The 24,826-nt window shown below is 43.1% G+C and overlaps 2 protein-coding genes across 2 annotated transcripts; one reads left to right on the top strand and one right to left on the bottom strand.

The window, feature by feature from the left end:
• Positions 1-1,338: 1,338 nt before the first annotated feature.
• Positions 1,339-4,348, bottom strand: ASCL4 (achaete-scute family bHLH transcription factor 4). Its single transcript, XM_071424276.1, has one exon. It carries the CDS (start codon positions 2,455-2,457, stop codon positions 1,891-1,893), a length of 567 nt encoding a protein of 188 aa, XP_071280377.1. The 5' UTR covers positions 2,458-4,348; the 3' UTR covers positions 1,339-1,890.
• Positions 4,349-8,620: 4,272 nt separating this feature from the next.
• PRDM4 (PR/SET domain 4) lies at positions 8,621-24,575 on the top strand. The gene is made up of 11 exons (XM_071422726.1): positions 8,621-8,879; positions 10,404-10,537; positions 11,181-11,366; positions 13,357-14,151; positions 16,841-16,990; positions 18,197-18,315; positions 19,059-19,144; positions 20,090-20,217; positions 20,780-21,094; positions 22,238-22,406; positions 23,425-24,575. The coding sequence occupies exons 1-11, from the start codon at positions 8,869-8,871 to the stop codon at positions 23,732-23,734; spliced, it is 2,403 nt and encodes an 800-aa protein (XP_071278827.1). The 5' UTR covers positions 8,621-8,868; the 3' UTR covers positions 23,735-24,575.
• Positions 24,576-24,826: the final 251 nt, after the last annotated feature.

The following is a 24,826-nucleotide window of genomic DNA, read 5'->3' as shown; positions in this document are numbered from 1 at the left end:
TTTCTTGCCAGAGAAACACAAAGGAAAGAAGAAAAGCCAAGGAACAGACATTTGGACCCCTACCTTGCTGGCCTCTTCTTTCTTGGGTAAGAAATACAAACACTGCACAGCTGGAAATGAGTGCATTGGCTCTGGATCTGAACTGTCCAGGTAACTAAATCTCAATTTTTGAGTCTGGCAAACAGCCTCTGCAAAAGTAACAGCCCTGGGAGAAACAAAATAATCATTATAAAATGGAGCAGGCTCCCGTGTAAAGAGTAAGAACAGCACCTGTGACTGCCATGGACACAGGAGCTTAAAGTGTACAAATGTTAAGAATAGTCTTCTAGAAAGCAGCAGAGTATTTTTATACCAAATAATTTTTATTAGATGCCCAAAACACAAAGCTGCTCCTTAGCTAAATTTTAAAATCTAGATTAAAAATTTATTTTTAAAGATGGAAGTTAATATTTAATCCCTTTTCATTTTCTTCATTTTTTCCTGAGAAGTTATTACTTCTCTACTCCTGCAACCAGAGCTGTCCTGTTTGTTATCAATTAAAAGTGAAAAAAGACACAGCCAGGATTAATTACATTTTTTATTTAAAGGAAATTTATGGACACATTTTGAGGTATTTGATCAGTATTTCTTCTTCCTTATACATGAGTATAAAAGTCAGGTGTTCAGTCAGCATGACATGAAGGAAAGACAAAAAGATACAAAACCATTTCATCAACACAAGGCCAAAAAAGCAAAAGTTTGAAATGTGTGTTGAAAGCGGACAGGTAAAAAGTTTACCCCATATTCAGAATGGAATTTAAGCCTTGGAGAAAAGCAGGTTTGAAAACAAATTGGAGAGAAATTGTCATTTTAAGTAGATGCAATCCAAATTAAAGGTATTCCATAGATTTTGAGGTATTAATTTTAAAAGCAGTGTCCTTTGAAAAAGTAATACAATATTCTAAACAAAAGGAGAAATACCTACATTTTCATGCAGATGTAAACCCATATATTCAACATTTCCCTTTTTGTACACAGCAGTGTCTAACCGTTACAGATTCTGTTTCTAAGCACATCATTTCTGACCTGCCAAAGACACAATCAAGACTATTTTGTCCATGAACTCAGATTTGAGAAAAGTAGGGGAAAGGCTTTCATTTTTTCAGTATATTGAGTGAAGCTTTGCTTCTGAAGATGCAGTTTTACAAAACTCTGTATCCCTCTTCCTAGCATTGACTGGAATGAGTGTCCAGCTTTATTTTCCTGAAAATTATCCTTAGAATAATCACCAAATAGCCAGTGTCCAGTGTATGAGCTGTTTCTTTCACTTTAGAAGATGCTTTAAAAGAAATTAATTTCAAAACATAGCCTTGTTTTTAGTTGAAAATTTGTTGTTTCATAAATAGAAGTATTTCTGTGAGTTTTCTGAAATATTCAGGGAAAGATATATATCTAAATCTTACCTCCCCCAGTCCAAGTGTTTGCAGTGCATCTGAGGTTAGCAGTCAGGAAAAACAGACAGTAAAATTCACTGGACAAAGCAGGAGAAAGGGATGGGAAATTCCCCAAAATTGATTTATCTGGTTTTACTGTCTCAAGTGAAAGGTAAAAGAAAATAGCACATAATAAAAGCTGAATGAAAAGTAGAATGTAAATGTTGCTCCAATTTAACAGTCCAAAGGAAGCTTAGTTACACAGCTGAAGTAACCTGCGAGATATCTGTTTACAAATCACGTTTAAGTTTTATACAGCAAACATTTAAAGTCCTTTGACAATTAAAAATACCTTTTTTTCTTGCCTTCCCTATCTGTTTTTCCTTCCCTGATATTAATTTTCACCTGTAGGAAATTCCCCAGGGTTTGAAATTGTTTTTCAGCCAATCTTGAAGCTTTCTGTATCCAGAGAGGAGACCTAGCTGCCCATCTCCTCAAATTCACTGGAGGGGGATGACGCTGAAGAAGTTTTGGACTCTCCATCGCTGTTGCACTCCCGCGGGGAAGCCGAACTGGGAGTTCCCGGGCTCTCCTTGGCAGAGAGCGTTTCCTTACTGGAAGAGCCTAAGGGATGGCAGTCCAGCAAGCTCTGCAGGTGTTTGATGTAGCTTATTGCAGCTCTCAGGGTCTCCACTTTGCTGAGGCGCTTGTCGGCGAATTCCTTGGGCAGGTGCTCCCTGAGGCGCGTGTAGCCCTCGTTGACGCAGCGCACCCGCTGCCTCTCCCTCTCGTTCCTCTTCCGAATGAAGGCAGGCTCCAAGGAATAGTCATAGATGCCCATGTAGCCAGGAAATGGGAGGTAGGAGATGCAACCTGTGTGCCCGCTATAGGCTTGCTCCCAGTAAGATGGGTCCAGGTGGAAGGGAACCCCAAAGGGCTCTCTCAGGGGTACCCCATGGGCGTGCATGCGGCTGTTAGCCAGGGACACAGATCCTGGAAATGCAATCCTCTTCCGCAGTTTATCATCGTCTTTAGTGCTGTCCATGCTTCTTTTTATCCTCACCAGTGGAGTGTTAGTTCCTGAATGTGGCTCCCAATGTATCAATCCAACATTTGTATAGGTACCCTGCCCCACAGGCTGCAGTTTCCTCCTGTGGTCTATAAAAACTCAGATCTCAAAGCAAGGCTAACAACTTATGAGGTCCACACTGTGCCTGGAAAGCCTTGTTTTTATAGGTGTAGGATGCCAGTTAATGTACAGACAGGTTTTGAGGACCATCACTCCCCAGTTTAAACCCTTCTTTTCCTGTGATCTTCATATTTCAAAAGATAATAAGAGGGTTCCTGTGTATTCCTTTTCTCTCCACTTGAAATTATGACCATAAGATTTAATGCCAAACATAAATAATCTTCCAGGCTCTAAACACTTCTCATGTATTGTAATCCATGATATCGTTTGATATAATTGTCTCCAAAAGATGGGTAATTTGCAAAGTTTATAAGGATCTTCAAAGTTTTGGCAGAACTCCTCACTTGCAGGAACCAAGGATCTTCTGTCATCTAAAAACTACCCAAAGGCTTTTCACAATGAAATCCAAAAGACAACAGCAAGCTTTGTTGTTTCGGTTGCTCTGGTTTAACTGAACCAGCTCACAAGCAGTTTGCAAAACTTATATGGCATATCTGTAGCTTTCTGGGGAAGCTGAGACATCTTCAAAGGAAAGAGTGCTCTCTTGTGGTTGCAAGTCTTGTCAGATCAAGAATGTACTACGTGCAAGCATAAAAGGAAAACTGCCTTCTTTGCCCTAAGAAAGGTTTTTCCAAGAAGTGTGTTTCACAAATTGAACATGAGCGTTTTGGCATTTTCAAACAGTTTTCAAAGTTTTGTGTGTTTCTGCTCATTGTGGGAATGTTCTGGTCATCCCTATGAGAACTTGCCTCAGATAAACAAACACAAAGGTGATGCCCTGATAGCCCCATGTGTAGCTATTACCAGATGTTTACAAGGATATTGGCTTACCTGATGGACCCTTCATGCTGCTTTAATGGGAGAGCTGGAAGTCCCTCTTGACCCTGCCAGCTCTGTGCTGTGTCCTCCAGTTTGCCTGTAGCTTGCCAAATCAAAGAGGTGGACAAAATACAAGGACTTTTGGCAGTATAAAATCCTAATGTCCTTGTCTGTGCCTTTCCTCTGAGATACCCTGCTGTGTTAGGATCTTCCTCTGCAGCAACTTGACAGTCTTTGACTTTTCCCTTGTTGCTGTTCAAGAGCTCCGTTGTTGCAGGTTTTTTTTGTTGAAAACACATTTTCACATTAACTGAATCTCCTTTTTTGGCCATCATCAGTTTGGGGAATTGCACGTTTGGTCTGGGAGAGCTGTGGGAAGGGACAGACATGAAAAGGTACAGGTATGTAGGCTCTATTAAAATTGGGGTTTTGCTCAAAGTGAAAGTTTCTGCCTGGTTTAGTGTTTCATGCAAAACTGCCTCAGAAGTGTCAGTAACTGAAACAACATTCTCCACTCTGAGAAACACATCTATGCCTCTGCTGAGTTAGAAACTAGCAGCAATGATGTGAGTAGCATGCATTTTTGAGTCAGCCTTTGTGTCTCTGCTGGCCTATTCTGCAGCTTCAAAAAAACAGTGGTAATCTTCAAAGTATGATGAACATACAGGCAGACCACTCCAGACAGACATGAATAAGAACAGTCCTGGACTCTGGTTTATGTCAGGGGTAGAATCAGCACCAAAATGGCTCAAAATCCTGAGCAAAAATTACTGGGGAATGCCTCATGGTATGAACAGCTCATTTCAGATCAAATAAGTGAGAGTCCTTCTGCCTTTTAAAAAAATTTTGGAAACAGTTGATCAGGATAGACTTTTCAATATTACTTGCACTCTAAACTTCCTTGTCCAGAAATGTTTTCAGAAATGAATGCTTAAAGGAAAATAGCTCCTTCACGGTAGCACTAGGCTAGGCCAGGACTTCTAGTTTTCTTAAAACAAAGAGGATGTTGACCTGCAAGCAAATACCTGAAGCAGGCAAAAGCCATTTGATCTGTGTTATCATTAAGTTTAAAACACTGCTCTCTGGCAGTTATTCCTGTAAGGAAATGGAAGCATGCCTCCTGGGGGGCTCAGCTCCCAGATCATTTCACAGCTCTCCATGACCTTGCCAGCAGCCTGGCTATGTACAAAAGGCAGGGTTACATTTCAGTTCTGTCATGCAGATGCACTGTGCCCTGCTACCAGACCTCTTTTCTATGTTTACTGTAAATGCAGGCCACCAGCAGTTCCCAGAGAGTCAGAATTGCAGCTGTGCTAATGACATCTTCTCTTCTGACAGAAAAATCACGTTGCTAATCCTTTAGAGAAACACATGAAGAAAAATTACCGGTAAATGTTAATTGTTGACCTGAATTATTGAAGCTGATCTCATATCAAATGGACTCTGAAGTCTGAATTTGTTTGTGTGCAAGAGAAATGAGAAAATATGCCACAGGCTTTTGATGAATATGGTATCTTGTTGACAATCTAATGTCACTTGCTCAGAAAGGGATTTGCCCCTGGGCAGAGAGCCAGAGCAAGGCCAATACATCTCACATCCCACTGCAGGTCCTTGTTGAGAGCGTGAGCAGGATTAAAGCAATTTATCATTCCTGTGCCGACTTCTGCACAAAGTCTCAGCATGTTTGCACATGCAGACACAGTGAAAGCAGCAGGATTGGACCACCAAAGGGAAAGGCTAATACAAATTCTTTTCCATTTTTACAGTAGGTTAAGACTACATTAATAATAGGCTCTTTCAAGATGAGCCTTTGATCTTCTTTCTTACACTGTTTCTCCAATTAAATTCTCTTCACACCTTTGTCTGGATAAAGCTTTGACTCCAGAATGCAGTATCTGCTGTGCTGATACAAAGCAGATGGCCTGGTTTGCTTTTCAGGCAGTACAAATCAGATGTTCACTGCTCTACAATGGCAGATATACATATTGTATGTTTATACACATATTGTATGTTTAGCTTTTGCTTAGGTTTTTGGGTTTTGGCTTCATTGTTGTTTTGTTTTGTTTGTAAATACAAAGTCTAAATGGGGATGTTGGGGGACTCCTTATACACTCCATCATCTACGGTATTCAAACAGGTTCTCTTCCTTTTCTTATACTTCATTATAAGCACCTAATTACCTAGCCTAAATGAATAGAAAGTACTCTTGATATGTCTAAAAATAAAACATTTAGGCATCTTCCTTCCAGATATAATGTAGTTGTGGTTTTAATTGCATATATCCTAACATGATATCTGTAAGTATGTAATTTTTGTACAAGAGAACCCTCAACACATTCCCACTCCCACACCAACCATAACCATGAATAACACTACTGACATTACACACTGAGTTTGAATTACTTTGAATTATTCAAAGAAACAGCTCCTCCTTGACCCTGTGTCCCTCTGTGTATGAAAAGAAAGTCATTGGTGGAAATACTGTAGTAGAAACACAAGAGTCCGCTGAACACGTGCAAGTCCACTAACTTCCCAACAGAAGATGTCCTAGCTGTCTTATCTGTGAACACATTACTGAAAAGGAAAAAGAAAATACACCAGGAATTTAAGAAGAAACTCTCACAACACTGTGCATTTCTTACATTGAAACTCTCATAATATTGTGCATTTCTTTTATTTTACTGTGCTGTAATTATGCCAAATTCTAGTATGTATAAATTCTAGTATCTATTATACATATCATAGGTTGTCTAGGCTGCTGCAATTTATTATCAGATAGAAAAATATGTAATTAAAAAAAAACCCAAACCAGATTCTCTTGTTAACTGCTCACACAGAATTATAGAATAACTTTGCAGGAATACAGGATTGAGTAGGTTTGTGTCTGTCTTGTCCTGTTTTATCCTTAAGCATGGATCATCTCTTTCCAAGCCTAGACCTAGAAGGGAAAGCTGCTCATAGACTACCTAGGCCTCCTACTGTGACTATCACCAAAATACTGGCCTGCAAAGTGCTGACAAGCCAATAAAAGGTGATGAGAAATGTGGATTTTTGGTGGTAAAATGGCTTTTTGCATAATCTTCATTCCAGTGTTATTCTGCTCGGTGTGATAAAGAACCCTGGGTCAGGTTTGCAATAGCAGAAGAGAACTAATTGTACTGAGACATGGGCACAGTCCAGAAGGGACTTTGGCTCACACTGCAGGGAAGGACTGAAGCATGTTTACTGCCATCTCTTTCCCCTGTGGTTTCAGAGTCTCCCTTATCTTTCTGTATATCTCGAGGATCTGAAGATGTCTTGAAAAACAGCTCAGCAATTTGTTCCTCATGCAGCAAGTACTGCTATAAATGTCAATAAACCAGGCTTTCAGGAGACATAGTGCAGTTGTCTTATCAAAACACTTCACATACAATAAAAGTGTTTGGTATATAAAAAAAATATCTTTCCTTGCAGAAGAAACAGTTCCCAAATGTGTTTTATCACAATACCTTGGGCATGCAGTATACATCTCTGTAGACACAGATTAACTTCTCATTCAGTGACACTTCATATTATCACTGGCTTCCTTTGATACTTCTGCTTTAAACTGGTAGTTAAGATATCACGAGTTCAAGGGAGTAAAGTGACTACAAAAAAAGCTGGAATCTCAGAAGACTCATGCTTGACAGTAGGAAAAAATACTCTTATCTATGTATGACTGCATCCAATCTGGCTCATAGGCTCCAAGTATTGCTTTCAGCTTAGATAGTTGAAACAGCACAAAGATTTCAGTGCCAGGGCACTTCTGCTGTAGAATTACAGTATCATAATTGGAATTAAGACAAGCTGAGGGCTTGGGATAACCTAGCATTCAGGACAGAACTGAGATGTACTGAGTTTAAAGGATGAAAACTGTAAATGGAAGTTTAAACTGTACATGAAGTTTAAAGGATGAAAACTGAAAATGGAAGGTCTCCTGTCATCTTCTATTAGGGAATGCAAAATGAAGAGAGAGACTTTTGGGCTTGTAGTCATTCACAGTAGGTTCTAAGAAAAATGTGAAGTATTAGCACCAACATATGAATATGTGGGACTACACATACAAAAATGAAACAGACCTAAAGCCCCCATCACAGGATTAGCAGTCCATAGCAACCAGAGGACTTGGTGAGTTCTTTTTTGACTTGCTGAAGTAATGTTTGTGGGCCAATTCATATAGCCAGTCAGTCAAGGTCAGGTAAGGATTATTTGGCTTAGTAGAGGAGAGGTTGTGGGACATTCTTTTGGTCGTGAATTACAGAGACTTGGACTTTGTTTGAATGTACTCCTTTAGATGTTAGATATTTAGACTAAAGCCATTATGCAGGTCCCAGTTTCAGGCCAGAGACACAGAAAGGCAGCTCCAAAGGGAATTCTTCTCACACATCTCAGACACCTACTTCAGGAGGAGATGAAGCACTCTCTGCAGCAAACTATTTCTCTCCTTCAGCTACAGAGAGAGCTTGAAAAACAAGTGTATATGAGGCATTCATCTTTCTGACAAAACCGAAGGGAGAGTCTGTTTCCACCCTCAGAAGAATCAATAGGTTTGTACTGAACTAAAACAACCTCTACATTTAGGCCCTTTAGATCATGAAATGATCCTTACAGATCCTACATTTAGGTTCTTTAGATCAAAAGAGAGCAGACAGAAAAATACTTTGAATTTTCTCCTGCGCAGACATCCTATCGAGGGACGGCTCATTTAGTGAGGCATCACTTAAGTGTCAGGCACAAGCAAATTACCAAACCCCATTACAGTGTTCCAGGAAACAGCTGTTCGCCCCGGCACTGAAGGAACGCGGCAGTTGATTCGAGCAGCGTACATGATGACTATCCACGTGTCGCAGGCGAAAAGCGAACTCTTGCACACATCAAGAGATTCCTTTGCCATGTCACCTTAGTCAGAATTGCACATATGATGAACCGTAATTGAACGACGATGTCCAAGAGGCAGCTGGGCACGTACGGGGTGATGGTACGGCTGAGGACACAAAACGCAACCCTCTAATGACAGCAGATACGAGGGTGTAATGAGAAAGCAGTGAGACGGCTGGGAATATTGTGTGGGAATACTGGGTGGAAAACCGGAGTAAACATCGCACCCTTCTGGAAGAGGCGGCACGGGAAGCATCGGGCAGGGTTTGGGACGCGGAGCGGCCGAGCCCCGGGGCGGTGGCGCCGCTTCCTGGCTCCGGCACTCGCCGGCGGAAGCGGCCCGGCCCCCTCCCTGTGCCGTCCCCGCCTCCCTCCACCTCCCCCGCCCGCGCCGGGCCCGCGCCGCCCGGGTCCCGCCCATGAGGCGGCGGCGGCGGCGGCGGTGGGGGTTGCGGCCGGGCCGTGTCCGAGGCCGGAGCCGGGGCCTGGGGCAGGCGACGGACCGGGGCGCAGGGCCCTGATGCGGCTGCGGGCGCTCCGCCGGCGGGCCCCATGCACCCCAGGTGAGCGCCGCGGGGCACCGGGCGAGGCGGGCGGGACCGCGGGGCGCACCCGGCCGAGAGGGCGAGCAGGGGAGGGGGTCCCTCAAGCGTTCGGCGCCTCCCGCAGGCCCCGAGGCTCGGCTCCGGGGCGAGGGTGGTGGTTCCCTCCCTCGGGCATCGCCATCCTCAGCAGCCGCCTGAGCCGGGGATGAAATGCACTGCCCCGCCGGGCAGCTGGAGCCCTCGGCCCCGTCCCTGCAGAGCCGTCCCTGGCGGCGTGCGGGGCGGTAGGCAGTGCGTGGTGCCCAAGGTGGGCAGAGCCGAGGTGGAAGTCGGCGACTCCGCTTGCGGCTCAGTCCCCCGGGTGGCAGGTGGTCTGCGAGGAGCTGCCAGTGGCCTCGATGTTCCTTACGGGCCCCTTCCAAGCTGAGACCTTGTGCTGTTGACTTGCGTGAGTTTGGTAGATTCGGCCGTTTTTCCTGCATGAGTGGTACCCTTCCTTTCCGGAGCGGCAGCCCAAGCTCCAGCTCTCCATCAGTACTGCGGCGCTTTGGCCTGCTGCTGGCAAAGGCCATGTGGGAGGCCTGGGTCACCCTGGAGCATGTTGCGTGTGTGGCTGCTCTGGGGGCAGCTGGTCTGGCTGGCCCTAAAAGCTGCTGGTCAGACCTGGTGTGGGGGTAAGAGGGCCGGGGTGGGCAGTCTTGGGTTAGGCACGGCTTGCAGAGTTTGACAGTGTCTCCATGGTGTCCCCATCCCTGCGGAGTGGTTTGGGCTGCATGTGCAGCTTGAGACCCCAAAGGACATGTGTGCTCCAAGCTGACATGGGTTCTACCAAGGCTGAAGGTTTGGAGTATTGGACGGTTCCTGCAGCTGCTTGTGTGGTGTGTGCCCACTTGAGCAGTGCAGTTGATCACTGAAATAAGATGGCATCCATGGTACCAGTTTTTAATGTGATGGGAGCACGTAGAAGCTGACTGAGGCAGTCTTTTAAAACTGCTATGGCTGTTTTGTGGTGGTAACTCTTGTCACTATTGGCCTGGTTTGAACTGGTGAGGAGTTAGAGGTTGTGTGTCTGTTACCAGTTTGAAGTGATCTTCCTCCCAGAATTTAGATTTTGAATGTGGATGTGGTGTCCAGAAGTCATGAAATATAAATCAGGTGCTGTTGTCTGAGTATTTCTGACATTCAGCTTGTAAATGGATCTGTTTTTACAATAGTTTAATCACAATTGCTTTTATTACTAGGAATAAGACTGTTTTTCTGGATAGCAAGGAAGAAGCTATGGTCTGATTTGTCTTTCTGAACTGTGTTTTAATCCTGATTATTGCTATCTAATATGATCAATAGGTATTGATCGTGATGTGATGACCGTGTGAGTGGCTGATGTGTTTTATGCTTAGCTTTTTAAGACAGAGTTTTTATATGCCAATATAAGATTTTGACTTTGTTTGCTCAACCTTTTCTCACCACAGTACAGTCAGTAATCAAGAATGCTATTGCGTTCTCTTTCTTTTTCCTGCTCCCCTCTATGTTCCTTGTCTCCAGAATGAACGAAATGAACTTGAGTCCTGTAGGGATGGACCAGCTGACCTCCTCCTCTGTGAGCAATGCCCTGCCAGTCTCAGGAAGTCACTTGGGCTTGGCAGCGTCACCCACTCACAACGCCATACCAGCACCAGGTAATGGGGGAGGGTCCCACACGGGGTATTGTAGCTCCTGCTCTGTGTTCTACTGTCACAGCAATGGTCCTAGCTGGGCAGCAGTGCCTGCTCTGATAGCAAGTCATACCATAGGTAGTGAAATGGTGCAGAGTTGGGGAAGGGGAAACCATAAATAGTTGCTTATGTGGGCAAAGCAAAAGGCACGAGTGCTTGTCAGGCTTACGCTTTAGTGGGAGCCTCATTTGGTTTTAATGGGGTGATTTGCTCTGTGGGTGAGTAGTATCAGAACTCTTTGAAATTAGGGCTGTAGCTGAAAATCTTTCTTCATCTATGTCTAATTTCTCTCAGGTGAAAAATCACTTGTATAGCCGAACTATTTTCATAGCTCTTCTTTCCAGGGGCCTGCACAGACAGAAGTCCATTACAATTGTCAAATTAAAGCAAGGCCTATAAAATGTAAAAGATCTAGCCATATTCAGGCATGCCTCTCACTTCTGTGATAACTGATCCTTTTTTTGATGCCTGGCACCTTACTTGGACAGTGCCATGCTGTATTTCCTTAGGGCAAGAACTCCTGGGGAATTAGTAATCTGTTTGTTAGCTCATGTGTTCATCAGCTCAGAGAGTTCCGTTGAATTTAAATGGGCATTTTCTCTTGCAGGCTTGCCTGTTGCAATTCCAAACCTGGGCCCGTCCTTGAGTTCCTTGCCCTCTGCTCTGTCTCTGATGCTCCCAATGGGTATTGGAGATCGAGGAGTGATGTGTGGTATACCAGAGAGAAACTATACCCTACCTCCACCACCATACCCTCACCTGGAGAGCAGCTATTTCAGACACATTCTACCTGGTAAGTGCTCTGGTGCTGATGGATGGGAACAGTAAGAGCAACTGTTTTAAGAGCTGTCTGTTTCTGTCCTGAAGCAGGAATGACTGACAGTTTGACAGAGCTGTTGTTTCCTTGAGTTTGTCTGGAGACTGTTGTGCCATTTACACACTTTGATTTTCAGATATCTGTTTCTATATTTGTGTATGAAAAGAATTGCAGGGCATTTTCTATTTAAACCTAACCTTTGATTGGTCCACCTGCTTTGATTTTAGGATTAACAGAAAACAAAGCATGCCCGGTTTCTGTCTCCAACGGCTTGTAGCTTGGAAGTTGCTTCTATTTTTCTTGTCCTGTAGTCTGAAGCAATATTTAATATGTGTATAATGGGAGGTTACAGGAGTTCAAAGCTCAAAGAGGGCAAGACATCAGCTGTGGTGTTGGGCACTTTCCCACCCATTTAACCCATGGCACATTTTTTCTTCATTTTTCTTCAAGGTTGATTTCCAAAGGCCACTGACTTCTATCTTGATTGCTTTCTCACACATGCTTTGGAGTATAAATGTAGAATTTTACATGTCAGTATGTGAAAACACAGACATTGAAACTTTAAATGCACTCCTGGTTTTGTTTGGTAGCTAAGATTGGCAGGGTGGAAGAGGTAGTTAAACTTCTTCAAGGTGACTCATTAGGTATTGTTGGTTCAGCCTGGGTTAGGAATAAACTAGCAGCCCAGGTCTCCTGCAGCTACCTGTTGACTGATGGCTGAACTTTCCAGCTGCTTAGGAGTAACCTTTCCTACTGCACTGCATGCCTGCTGCTCAGTAGACAAGGAGACTGTGCACTAGGACCAAAGGTATTTGCCATTTTCTGAGCTGGAATAATCTTTCTGTGATGTTTTATACAGTTCTTCTGTCAGTCATCTTGCTGCCATCAAGGATCCTCTGTGTTCAAGCCACAAGGCAGCATTGCAAGCAGAAATATTTGATGCAGCTCATTAAATTAAACTGTTCATTTCTTGGCTTGTTGTGCTGCAGAAAGAGTATCTGTGTTTGCATCCTTGTAATAACAAACATATTTGAATGGAAAACTCTTATGGAACAAGTGGCTCATACAGTTGAAGGCTAAAAAGAAACATGCTGAGTCAGATCTTGCAGAATCTGCAATATCTGCCTCTGTCTCTGCTGGAAATAATGTTTACTTGAATGTGCCGTTGCATTTCTTCCGAAGATTTTTGTTTGTTTGTTTTTAGTATGTAAACACAATTTAGTGTTTCTTCATATCTTGAGTTTCAAGGTTGTTTGATGTTGAGAACCTTCCCAGAACTACCAGAAAAGATGGTAGGGTTTCTGATTTAAATGGAACCAAACTATTGTTTTAGGAGAAACAACATGCTTTCGTGTTAGAAAAGAGAGCAGATGACTCATGAAGTCTGTGAGAGAACTTGTCTTTGTCCTTCAGAATTGCAATTGATGACCTCTGAGATGGACAGTTATGCCACTTAGTATTAGAGGAAGGAAGCAGTCATTGTTAAAACTTGAATACCTAAGCAAAAATAATGTGTCCTGGAGAATTGTTTCTGTTTCTAGCAAAGACGAACCAGGAATGACCAAGTTATAGACTCCACTAGCAGTTCTTCATCCTCGTGAGCTGTTTTTTGGGAATGAAAAATTAAGCCTAAAATGTGAAGAACCTCTTTCTCATTTGATCTTTGTACTGAGCAGCCTAGTTGGAATTCTGCCATGAACCTGGGTGTTCAGAGTTTGAGAAATAACTAGAGACTTGCTCTATTGGGTGGAAACTCTGAATTAGTTGTCAAGTGGTACTTTGACGAGTGTTAGGCTGGCATGTGTTTGTAAGCCATATTTTAGAATCATTTTAGTGGATTTGAATTGGAAATAATGTAGAGAACATGTCTTCAAGGATCTCAGTGTATCCTTCAACGGATTTTTATTCAAGATTTGAAAACTGATGTAATCTCACTCCCTTCTTTTTCTCCCTCTCTTCCTATCAGGTATCTTATCTTACTTGGCTGACAGACCACCACCTCAGTACATCCATCCCAACACTATAAATGTTGACAGCAATCCAGCATTGTCAGTCTCCAACAATCCCTCAGCCCTGGATCCCTACCAGCCCAGTGGGACCGTGGGGCTGGAACCAGGGATTGTCTCCATGGACTCCCGCACAGTGAACACACACGGTCCTCAAAATCTGCATCCTAGTGACAGCCACGAGGTAGCACTGGATACTACAATCACCATGGAGAGCGTTTCCAGGGTAACCAGCCCCATCTCTACAGATGGGATGACAGAGGAGCTTACAATGGATGATGTAGCTGGGGATCACACGCAGATCCCAAATGGCTCCCGGAGCCACGAACCTTTAGCCGTAGACACAGTGGGCAGTAACTTGACATCGGACGCTGTGGGACACAGCGCTGTCATTCCCATTCACGGTAGCACTTTGGAACTCCCTGTTGTCATGGAACCTGACCACATTGCTGGGCGGGTGACAGGGATATCGGACAGCACACTAAATGACCCCATTCATACTGTGGCCATGAGCACCAACTCCGTGAGTGTGGCGCTCCCTACCTCACACAACCTCGCTTCCCTGGACTCAGTAGCCTTGCATGAAGTGGGCCTCAGCCTGGAGCCTGTGGCAGTGTCTTCCATAAGTCAGGAAGTAGCCATGGGGCCAAGCCATGTCGATGTGTCTGCAGACAATCTTGCCTTTGTACCATCATCTCTGCAAATGGAAGACTCCAATTCCAACAAGGAAAACATGGCAACCTTGTTTACCATATGTGAGTGGACATTTCATGCTTTTTTGGGGTAGGGTTTGCCATGTAGCTGTTTGGTGTGGCTGGACTCTGGTTGCTAGTCTTAAAGATTTATGGTTATTTAACAAGTGCAAAATTTGAAACATCTGCAGTGCCAGATTAACTGTTTTGAAACAACAATAGTTGGAAGTAGTAGGAGACGTAGGAGGATGTTTTAGCATAATTCTCTTTGTATCGTTTTCATGTTGCCATGATGTTGGAAGCTGAATCTTGGTGAAGCTCTTGATTTGGTGGATATGCTTATTATCCTTTCCAATGAGACTTCTGTTTTTATAAAGTCACATTACAAGGGACTCTTCTTGCCCCATTAAAATACACAACAAACACCACCACAGGCCATACTTTCCATGAAATGGGTGTCATTTTTGAGTATGACATTACATGATTTTGCAAAATTTATATTAAATTCATATCATCATGAACAATCATCATGAAAGTATTGTTTTAAATAGGAAAAAAAGAGCAGAGAGGGAAGGAACTTGATAATATTTCTAATTATTCTCATCAAAGGACTTTAGTCCAGAGGTTAGTAGATCTTGTAGGAAGAAAGGAGCACTGGGTTTTGTATTGCCAGTCCTGTTACCTTTCAAGGAGTGGTGTTTGAGAACTGAGAAGTTCTCATTTGCTGGGAGAGAGATTTGCACTTTCACCTGCAGGATGTCTGGCTTCCTGCCACTGAAACATAAGGGCCAGCTTTTATATTCATTTTTATTATCTGTGGTAGCATTGCTGAGTGCTGCTCTTCATCCAGTCTGGCCCTACAACTGCCAGACCTAAATGGCTTGCTTTGCTTGCGGAACATATTTTAAGAAATTGAAAGGTACAGTGCCATGGTTAGCAAGGGAAGAGATGCAGTTTAGTGTAAAGTGTCTAGTCAGTCAGACATTTGGATTAATTTGTTAAGATTTCATTCTGTGGGATAAAATACAACTTCAAATCAGGTGGGCATAGAGCTATGATGAATTTACAACTCCTAGAGGAAGAATTTTACAGTTGATGCACTCAGAGGTTCCTACAAGCATCTGTTGCATATTGAACAAATAATGATACAGTCCTGAATGTTTGCAAATGCTTTTAAGAAGCGCTTTTTTTGGTCATCTTTGTTGACCATTCTGGGTATCCAAATCAGAGAAATAATGACTACTTTTCTTTTTTTAATGATTTGGCAAGGACAGTAATGGAAAGTATATTTAACTTTCTGGCGAATGTGAGATTTTTTGTTTTCCAACATCTTAAAAATGTATGAATGGTTGAACTTCTCCAAGTGGAAATATCCCATGCCTAGAACTTTTCTTCCTCTGCCTCTCCTTGGAGCTGGTCCATAGACCCATAGTGGGTATGTGCCAGGCAATGCTTAAAAGCAGCTTTTCCACACAGTGGTTCTCATTACTCAGGTCTCACTCGTTGTTGCTTTACTCCTGCATGTCACCTGTGCACATGGAATAATGCTTACACAGCCTCTACCTAATAATTTTTTGAGTACTTACCTATCTGTTAATGTGTAGTTGCTCAAACTGTATTTTATATGAGTTCAAATTCTGGTACCCTGGTATATCAAGGAAGTATCTGGAAAATATCTTAAAGCATGTAAGGATGGAAGTGCTGTCTGGGCCTGCTGAAGGCTACTTCTGTGATAGGTCTTTTATACGGGAGCTGGGTCATCAAGAGGCCAAAGAGAGTCTTCACAGACATCCTGATTAATTACCTGAACATCTTTCTTCTTCAGAAGAATAATTATTTATCAGGAGAGTGGCTGCTGTGCAGGTGTTGGTTGTTCCATCCACAGAGAATTAAAATGACATCCTTTTTCTAGATGAAATTGTAATGCTATAGAGAGCATTTTATGCTGTACTTTTCCTCAGATTTATTCGACTGAAGACTTTCACTGGTTTCTTTTATAACAGTACTTCTGCTGAATCACAGATTAGGAAAGCAATGCTACTGATTCTTCATGAACTTTTGTTTTTGTTGCATTCAGTGGCATACTCACCCTGCATGGGTTTGCTGCAGTGAGACCTTCAAAAGCAGCAGTGAGGTCAGGTTTTTGCTGCTGTGATTTACACATTGAATTTAAATGGAGGTTGAGGATTTGTGGTACATGTTCAGAAAATTTTAGAAGGACGACCTTACTGGTTCATTTGCATGGATATCCTTGAGGTTCTACATGCAAGAAGTGTTTCTGCTTAATTCCAAAAACATAACCAGTTAGAATATGTTTGGTTTTGTTAGTTGTAGATTTTTCTGCCAGTAGAGGTGATTTCACGTGTGATCAGAGTGAAATTTGCTCCTCCATCACCAGCACTGGGGAGGTTATCATTCATTTTGCAGTAGCTTTGATGAAGAGTAGGCTCTGTACCGTTACTAGATTCCCCTGTAGGGATAATCTGGAGTCTAGGTCATCAATTTACCATCAGAAAAGTAGGTGGAGATCCTCACAGTTGATCTGAATTGGATAGAAACTGACATGTATGCCCACCTGACTGTAAGAACATGGTCCATATTCTTCTGAGTAAAAGCTGTTAAGTGGACAAGTTGAACATGACAGAAGCAGCCTTTGGCAGGAGCTGAGCTGAAGCACATTGGTAGGGAGCTGATTGCACTGTAGGAGCTGTGACATGTTTTTAATGCCTGCTGTCCCCTCCTGTCTCTGCAGGGTGCACGCTGTGTGACAAGGCGTATCCATCAGACTGCCCGGACCACGGGCCTGTCACCTTTGTCCCCGACAGCCCAATCGAGAGCCGAGCCAGGCTGTCCCTCCCGAAGCAGCTGCTCCTCCGGCAGTCCATCATGGGAGCTGAAGCGGGTAAGGATCACATTACTGGGCACTTCCCTGCAGCACTTTAAAATACACTCACTGCTGAAATCCAAAACCGTGGGGAGATTAATGTGGGAAAGAAACACCACAAGAGAGAGATGCTTCCCTCTTCTATAATCACCCTGACTTATATTATCCTTGAGCTCCTTGTGGTCTGGTTACTGCTTAGACTTCAGCTATACCATAGGGCTGCTGCCACAGTGTGGCACTTCTTAAGGTCAAGCAAGGTATGGGGTTTTTTTTATCATGATAAACAGCCCAGGCACAGCTTTGATTAGAAAACAATGCAGCAATTGCAGTGGAAGCTGACAATTAGAAGTCATAGAGGAGAATTCTGTCTGCTTGTTCATGAGCTTGGTTTGCTACCTTCTGGGTGCTCTCATTGGAGTATTGATCACAAGTGCCTCTGTTTTTTCCCCCCCCTTCATTTACATTTGGCATGTAGACTGTGACCTTGCCACTGGATGTGGACCTTGTTACTGTATTTCACGTCAGTGTCACCTGGAAATCGAAGAGTACAGTGCAGTACACTAAGGATCTGAAGGCTAGAGAAGAATGTGATTATTGGCTTGTTTAGTGATGCTGCTTGTTGAGAGTAGATGACAACTGTTCTTTTCAAGCTGCACTAGTTTCCAGTTTATTCCTAAAAGCTATTCAGTGTATTCATGTAGACCTATATATATATATATATATATAAAAATAAAAATGTTTAATAATAAATAATATACACGCAGGAATCCCTCTGCCCATGACAGAAATACAGCTGCCTCTGGGGAGAAATGCAGAAGCTGCTTAACAATGCCCAGCAACAATTCTGGAAATTCCTGGGGATTAGGTAGGCAAAATGTAGTTACTGAAACTAGTATTTTCTGCTTCTGCAGAAAGTGCCATGAGACCTTTAATTGGTACAAGTGGCTAGGATGTTAGTTTTATAGCTTACTGAAAAATAAATTACTTGCTTTTGACCAAATAAATATTGGTAATGACACCAAAGTGGCTCCCATTAGTGTCATGTGGTGGTGGTGGTTCTTGTCTCTGCCATAGGTGTGTTTCACATGTGAAGTAGAAGCTTTGATGATCTTATGCATAGATATTACCTCTGGAGCATTATCTCATAAGCCTCCCACTTCTTTATTATGCATGATTAGTTATTTAAATGATTGATTTCTTCAGATTATGGTCTTCTAATGATAGGTGTGTGGACACGAGAAACCATTCCTGTGAGGACTTGTTTCGGACCTTTGATCGGGCAGCAGAGCCATTCTCTGGAGGTGGCCGACTGGACAGACAAAGCAGCCAGTCACATCTGGAAGGTCAGTGGTGTTACAGCTCACAGAGCCTGCCAGCATGCCTTTATCTGGTGAAAGCTACCACATGACAGCAACATTAACATTATCATCTTGGCCAAAAGTCAAAAGTAATGCAGTTTAATTGTTTAATTCTTAGTATCAGCACAGCAGAGCTGTATACCTTGCAGTATGCTGGTAGTCAGTCCTGAAGAGCAATAAGCTTCTTTAATGCCTTCTCCTTTAAAGGGCTGTATGTGGTTTCAGTATTTGTGTGGAGTTGCCACAGAGATTGTGTATGGATTACTAGGCAGCAATTGTTTGTTTGTTTTGGATCTCTGTTCATTGAAAGTTCCCCCAGGTGATGAATGATTTGTTTTAGGAAAGTAAATTTAAAGCTTTCTTTTCCCCATCATTTCATTTTCAGAAAGTAAATCTGACCTATATAAATAAAGCATGTACTGTTTGCCCAGATTTTGTTATTCACAAGACTCGGTTTGTAAGAAATGCAGCCAAATGCATTTCTGCTGTAAGGTAAAGGTGAGAAAGATGCTGATAAACACGTTTTCTGGCCTCCTGGGTAACAGAGGTCAAGGTGCCTGTGTGAAGAGGAAAGTAAGGAGTGAAAACAGGGCTGTGATGTTGGCAGAGGCAATGGAGACTTCCTGGCTTGTTCTAGGTAAACACATCCTCTATTAAAGAAAGAAGCTGGCTTTCACTGCATTTATTGCCGTGTTTTGTCCTAAGGTTGCATTTGTCTTTCCTGGTAGATCTATCACAATGGTGTCCTGGAGTTCTGTGTCATCACAGCTGATGAAAATGAATGTAACTGGATGATGTTCGTACGCAAAGCCAGGTGAGAGCCACCTGGACTGTGCTAAGGAGCTTTGAGTCTGAGCTGCAGGCTCATAGAAAGCTGTACTGGAGAATGAAGGTTGACCTTCATTCAACTTAAGTTGACCTTGATTGTCCTTTTGATTTTAATACTTTATTTACAAAGTGTCCCTGAGTTATTTTGGCCAAATTCCAAGCCCCACAGCTTGTGAGACCTGTCCCTTTCAGTCTATGATGAAAACTATCCAGGCTGGCCTAAGTATTGCTCCATCCATGGTCCACTGAGAAGGCTGAACCTTTCTTATTTCTCTGTGACACAAAGTAGGTTTCTCCTGCAGTTCCATTTCATTGTTCCTATATGCAGGAGTCAAGAACTGTAATGTTTCATCTCCCACTGCAGTGGGGCAGACCTTTTGCTGGTTTCAGATACTGGGAACAAACATATGCAAGATACTGCTTCAAAAGATAAATGACCACGTCTTGGAACTGGTCCTCAAGAGGACGTTTTAAAGATAATGTTACTTCAAGACATTACTGATATTTTTTCCATCATGCATTCTCTATTTCTTAAGGGATATATCTATGTAAATGAATCTATGTGTATTAAAAATACATAGATTTTTGTAGTTTCTTAGGAGATCATAAACTCATTTCTCTCAGCCCACTCAAATATCTATTGATCATTTTCTCAGAAGTGTTGTTAGAAACACATAATCTGGTGGAGGATATCGGCTCTCAAGGTCTAGTTTTTCTTTCCTTTAATAAAGAAGTGACAGACATACAAGTTTTTACAATATGCAGAAAAGCACTGAAGTTCCTATTACCTTTTTATAGGAATCTTCCCTTTTCCCTTTCTTTTTTCTTTTCCATCCCTCTCCCTCTCTCTCCCTCTCCCTCTCCCTCTCCTCTCCCCCAAAAGGCATTAATTTTGAAGGGCTTTTTTCCTTAGCTGTTGTTATTGCTGTAGGAACCGGGAAGAGCAGAACCTGGTAGCTTATCCTCATGATGGAAAAATTTACTTCTGCACCTCTCGGGACATCCCCCCTGAACACGAGCTTCTCTTCTATTACAGTCGGGACTATGCACGACAGCTTGGTAAGTAAGAGCTCTTTTTTCTTGGCTTTGTAGGGAGTATCCAGCTTGAAATCCCTTTCAGTGCCATCTCTCGGCTCTGTGACTTGGGCCTGCATTATGTTCCTTCTCAGTTCCCATTGGTGCATGTCATAGTTTCCTTTAACATTTCATTACTACAGAGTACCATAATTTAAAAGAAATATTTCCCTACGTAATTCCACTGATCAGGAGTAAAAGATTTTGAAGAATTTTTTTTTGAAGAAAAGTAGTATTTTGTTCATCCAGGGCTAAGGGAGTTTTGGAGCTGAAGATGGTCCTATCCTCCCCCAGTTGGGATTGTGATAATTTAGATTTGGGTGAGCTGTGCTCAAAACTGTTCTAGAGTTTGGCCCCTCAAAACATTTTAAATGACCTACCTGAAACAGCTGGAAGGCAACATCAGACAAAGGTGAAAGAAGAGAACAAAGGTGAAAATCTCTGCACCTGGCTTTTGCTACCACAGACTAAATGTTAAAGTGGTCCTTGTTCAAGCTCTGTTAGACTTTACTGTGCCTCAGTACAAGTGATGTTTTTGTGCCCAAAGGTGTCCCTGAGCATCCAGACATGCACATCTGCCACTGTGGGAAGGAATGTGCTTCCTATGCGGACTTCAAGGCCCATTTGAGCAGCCATATTCACAACCACCTCCCCAGTCAGGGGAACAGCAGCAGCCACGGGCCAGGCCACGGCAAGGAGAGGAAGTGGAAGTGCTCCATGTGTCCCCAGGCTTTCATCTCCCCTTCCAAGCTGCACGTGCACTTCATGGGGCACATGGGCATGAAGCCACACAAGTGTGATTTCTGTAGCAAAGCTTTCAGCGATCCAAGCAACTTACGGACACACCTCAAGATCCACACAGGTGAGGGCTTTCTACAGATGCCTGTGTGAGGACAGGGGAGAGGGTGAAGGTCAAGTTACAGGCCAGTAGACAGTGTGGGTATTTTTGCCTCTTTCTTTTTTTTCACTGTTCCTTATTGGGAAATCACAAAATTCTAATTACAAAGCTAGAAAAGAAATAAACTGGGAGTGAAGTGCTCTCAAGTCAAGCATAGGAAGCTGTAGGCTCAATAGCCGGGCATTTTAATGGACTGATGAAATATTAATGTTGTATACACAACCACAGAATACTCAGTGGGGTGGGATTCAAGTGGTATTCAAACTTAGTCTGAATTCAGTAGCATGCTGGGGTTTTAAACTATTTTTGGCAAAGAATAACAGAAGTACTGATAAGTTGAAAAATGGGATCAAACATAGAAGTTTTCTAAGGGCCACTGACATTTGTACCTGTGTATTTGTTAGGTAAGAAAACTTGTTTTTGCAGACAAAAGCAATGCAGTGCATCAAATGTGGCTGGGCTCCAGTAAGGCATCAGATACAATTCCTGTGGGAAATCAGTGAGTATAGGGATGTACTAATGTACAGTAACTAGATGGTTACCATGGTTACTGTTACAAAGGAAGCTACCATTGTTTTTACTGAAGAATTCATCTTGGATAAGACTAGTCTTTTTAAGTGTTTGCCTGAATCTCTTGGTGGAAAATGTGCAGAGCTGCTAGGGGTGTTTTGAAATCCAGAACAAGGAGGCACAGTTGGTGTGGACAAGAAGCACAAACCCCACCTCACAAAAAAGGCTGGCTGACCACAAGCACTGGAGAAACAAGCAGCAGTGTTTAGAAGGATGAAGTGCAGAAAGGTGCATCACACTAGCGCATCAGTGGTTTGAAACAGTATTGTGGCATTGGAGGCATGGAGTACAGGATGAAAAGCTTTGGGACTGATGAAGTCAGCTGTCAGGTTTTTTGCATAGCTAAATATAGATTGGAACCAAGTAGGCCTTTATGCTGAGTCTGAAGGAACTGCAGGAGAAAACAAGTCCTGTTCACAAAAAATCTGCCTTTCGTCACGGTAAAATTTAATTTTTCAGCAATGGTCAGGGTTGTTTGCTTAGTGCATTTTTTGGGACACCAAGTGTTAATCTGTGGGTGTCCCTGTGTACTCCTAGGTCAGAAGAATTATCGCTGCACCCTCTGTGACAAATCGTTCACGCAGAAGGCTCACCTGGAGTCGCACATGGTCATTCACACTGGGGAGAAGAACCTCAAGTGCGATTACTGCGAGAAGCTCTTCATGCGCAGGCAGGACCTCAAGCAGCACGTCCTCACTCACACACAGTAAGTGACTTCCCAGGAGCTGTTGGACTGGCCAGTGCAAGAAATAATGAAGAGCCCAAGACAGAATCTCCAGTTTGCAAATAGTTTGGCCTAGGGAGCATAGGTGGGTTCATCCTATGAAATGACAGAGAAGTCAGTTCTAGTGTCTGCAGTATTTCCATGACACAGTAAATTCAAAGTGTGCTCCTTGTGTTGTGAAATGGCAGTCTGGAGTGTTCATAATTTTGAAGAGAAAGAGGGGTTGTTTGATTTATATTTCATTATTTGCTGAGAACTGTTTCCATATCCCAACGTGACCAAAAAAGACAAACTTCTCTGTGCTATTGTCACCGAGGACCCTGTTAGTGAACTCCACCTGTTTGCTGTAGGGGTGTGGTGCCACCCTTCCCAACCCTTTCCTCCCCTTCCCAGCCCTCTCCTCCCTGCAGGTCTCACTCACATGCTTGCTCTCCCGCTCCTCCTGTAGGCAGATTCCTACCCACAGCCCTCTGCCAGGCCAGGTCTTTTGCTCTGAGAATCTCTCCATCCTGTACATTTATTCCCAAGCCAAGGTCCTCCTTAAAAGCTGCTTGCCAAAGCTAGTCCCTTTGCTTACTTCATTTTCAGCATCTGGTTTTTATACTCACTTGGAATCCCTTGCTGCTTCTGTCATGCTGCCTAGGAGCCAGTGTAGTGCAGCCAGATGAGTGAGAGAGAGGCAGACAGAAACAGACTCGCTCTGCTGCTTGTTCCTACCTACCTGCTGCTGGGAGGTATTTTGCAGTGTCATTACAGAATGTGTTGCAGTCTGGTAAGCTCCTCTACATTTACAGACCAAGGGTTGTTAAAATGCAGGAGCCTTGTTTCCTTACTTGTTCTTCCCTGCCTCCTCCCCACCTGCCTTTATGTAGGGTGGGAAGGAAACTGACCTTTTCATCAAGGGTGATATCTGTGTCCTTGCTAGAATGTGGAGCTTAATCAGCATTTTAATACCAGCTGTCTTGTGGCAGGAGCAAACTCACTTTTTTGTGTCTTGCAGAGAACGGCAGATCAAGTGCCCCAAGTGTGACAAGCTGTTTCTGAGGACAAATCACCTGAAAAAGCATCTCAATTCACATGAAGGAAAGAGGGACTATGTCTGTGAAAAATGCTCCAAGGCTTATCTAACCAAATACCACCTCACTCGACATTTAAAAATATGTAAAGGCCCCACATCCAGTCTCTCAGCTCCAGAGGAGGAAGAGGAGGAGGATTCAGAGGAGGAATTAATAGACACTATGAGGACTGAAGACTCTAGGATTAACAATGGCGTCTATTCAACAGGTGATGTTCTCTCTGGACACAAATGAAGAAGAGAGGGAAACTTTCTTGGATATTACTAGTAGGGAAGGAAAAAATCCTCTTCCTTGTTTCCCCAGTCACCAGTGTATGTCAGGTGAGGAGTTTTCCTTCTGTTTTTGTCTCCACACTACCACCACTTAATATAATCTGTAGCCGGAACACTGAACAAGACTGGACCATGCATGTACGAGTGAAGAGTTGCTAAGAAGGAAATGTGAGGCAAGATTTCTTTCACACACGCTGTGCATACTTCTCCAAATCACTCAGATTAATCCATCCAGTGCCAGGACGCGTGACACACCACGCATAGCCCTTTGAGCAAAGAGCCACGAACCAGAACTGTAGCTGAGGGGTTGCAGTGACCTGTAAGCCAACTGTCCTTAACTGCCCAAGGTGTGACATGAAGAGAAACAAGGAAAAAATGGTCGTGGAACTTTTTAACTGAGGGATGGGGTTTGGCACAAAGCAAAGACTTCTCAATGCTCAGGTTTCCTTCTTAAAACAAAACCTTTTGGTAAAAAAAAAAAAAGGCCAGTGAAATCAGGACTTCCATACAAAATATCCCACTACAGAAAATCAGACATTGGTTTTTGGAGAACACTTATCCCCTCTTCTCCCTCAAGTTCACAGCCCACGGAAGCAGGTGAAGAGATAAAAGACTGTATGGACTCAGTAAGGAAGGGGCTTACAGACAGATCAGGCAGTGTTTACAGTATATGTTACTTCTTGTGCTGTAAACCTTTTACCACCAAGAACGATGGGAGGTTTGCTGCTAATACTATTTATGGAATGAAGATTATTACATTTGGTTGTTCTTTTAAAATAATTAAAAATGTGGCTCTTCTCTAATGTTCTTTTTAAATATTTACATATGCTGAAAAAGAATGTTTCCATTTCTGATAATGATGCTAAGAGAAGTAATACCTTTTAATCATCTGCCTCTCCCAGGCTTTCCTGGGACATGGTATGTGTAGGAGCACCTCCATGAACTCTGATTTGCTGTGTCACTCCTCTGGCTGTGCTGCAAAAGAAGATTCAGCTGTGCTCTGTTCTCTGACAAGGTAATGGGAGGTTCCCTTGGAAAAGAGGCTCTGATTTGG

Source organism: Agelaius tricolor, unplaced genomic scaffold (genome assembly GCF_023055355.1).
Source record: "Agelaius tricolor isolate 1412-34295 unplaced genomic scaffold, bAgeTri1.0.p SCAF_3, whole genome shotgun sequence".
In the NCBI taxonomy this organism is placed as follows: domain Eukaryota; kingdom Metazoa; phylum Chordata; class Aves; order Passeriformes; family Icteridae; genus Agelaius; species Agelaius tricolor.
This window is presented reverse-complemented; position numbering and strand designations above follow the sequence as displayed.

Bases quoted from the DNA above. Each gene is read 5' to 3' on its own strand.
- ASCL4 (XM_071424276.1), bottom strand. From the start codon at position 2,457: ATGGACAGCACTAAAGACGATGATAAACTGCGGAAGAGGATTGCATTT.
- PRDM4 (XM_071422726.1), top strand. The intron at 18,316-19,058 runs GTCAGTGGTGTT...CTTTCCTGGTAG, and splicing joins CAGCCAGTCACATCTGGAAG to ATCTATCACAATGGTGTCCT. The intron at 19,145-20,089 runs GTGAGAGCCACC...TTATTGCTGTAG, and splicing joins ATGTTCGTACGCAAAGCCAG to GAACCGGGAAGAGCAGAACC.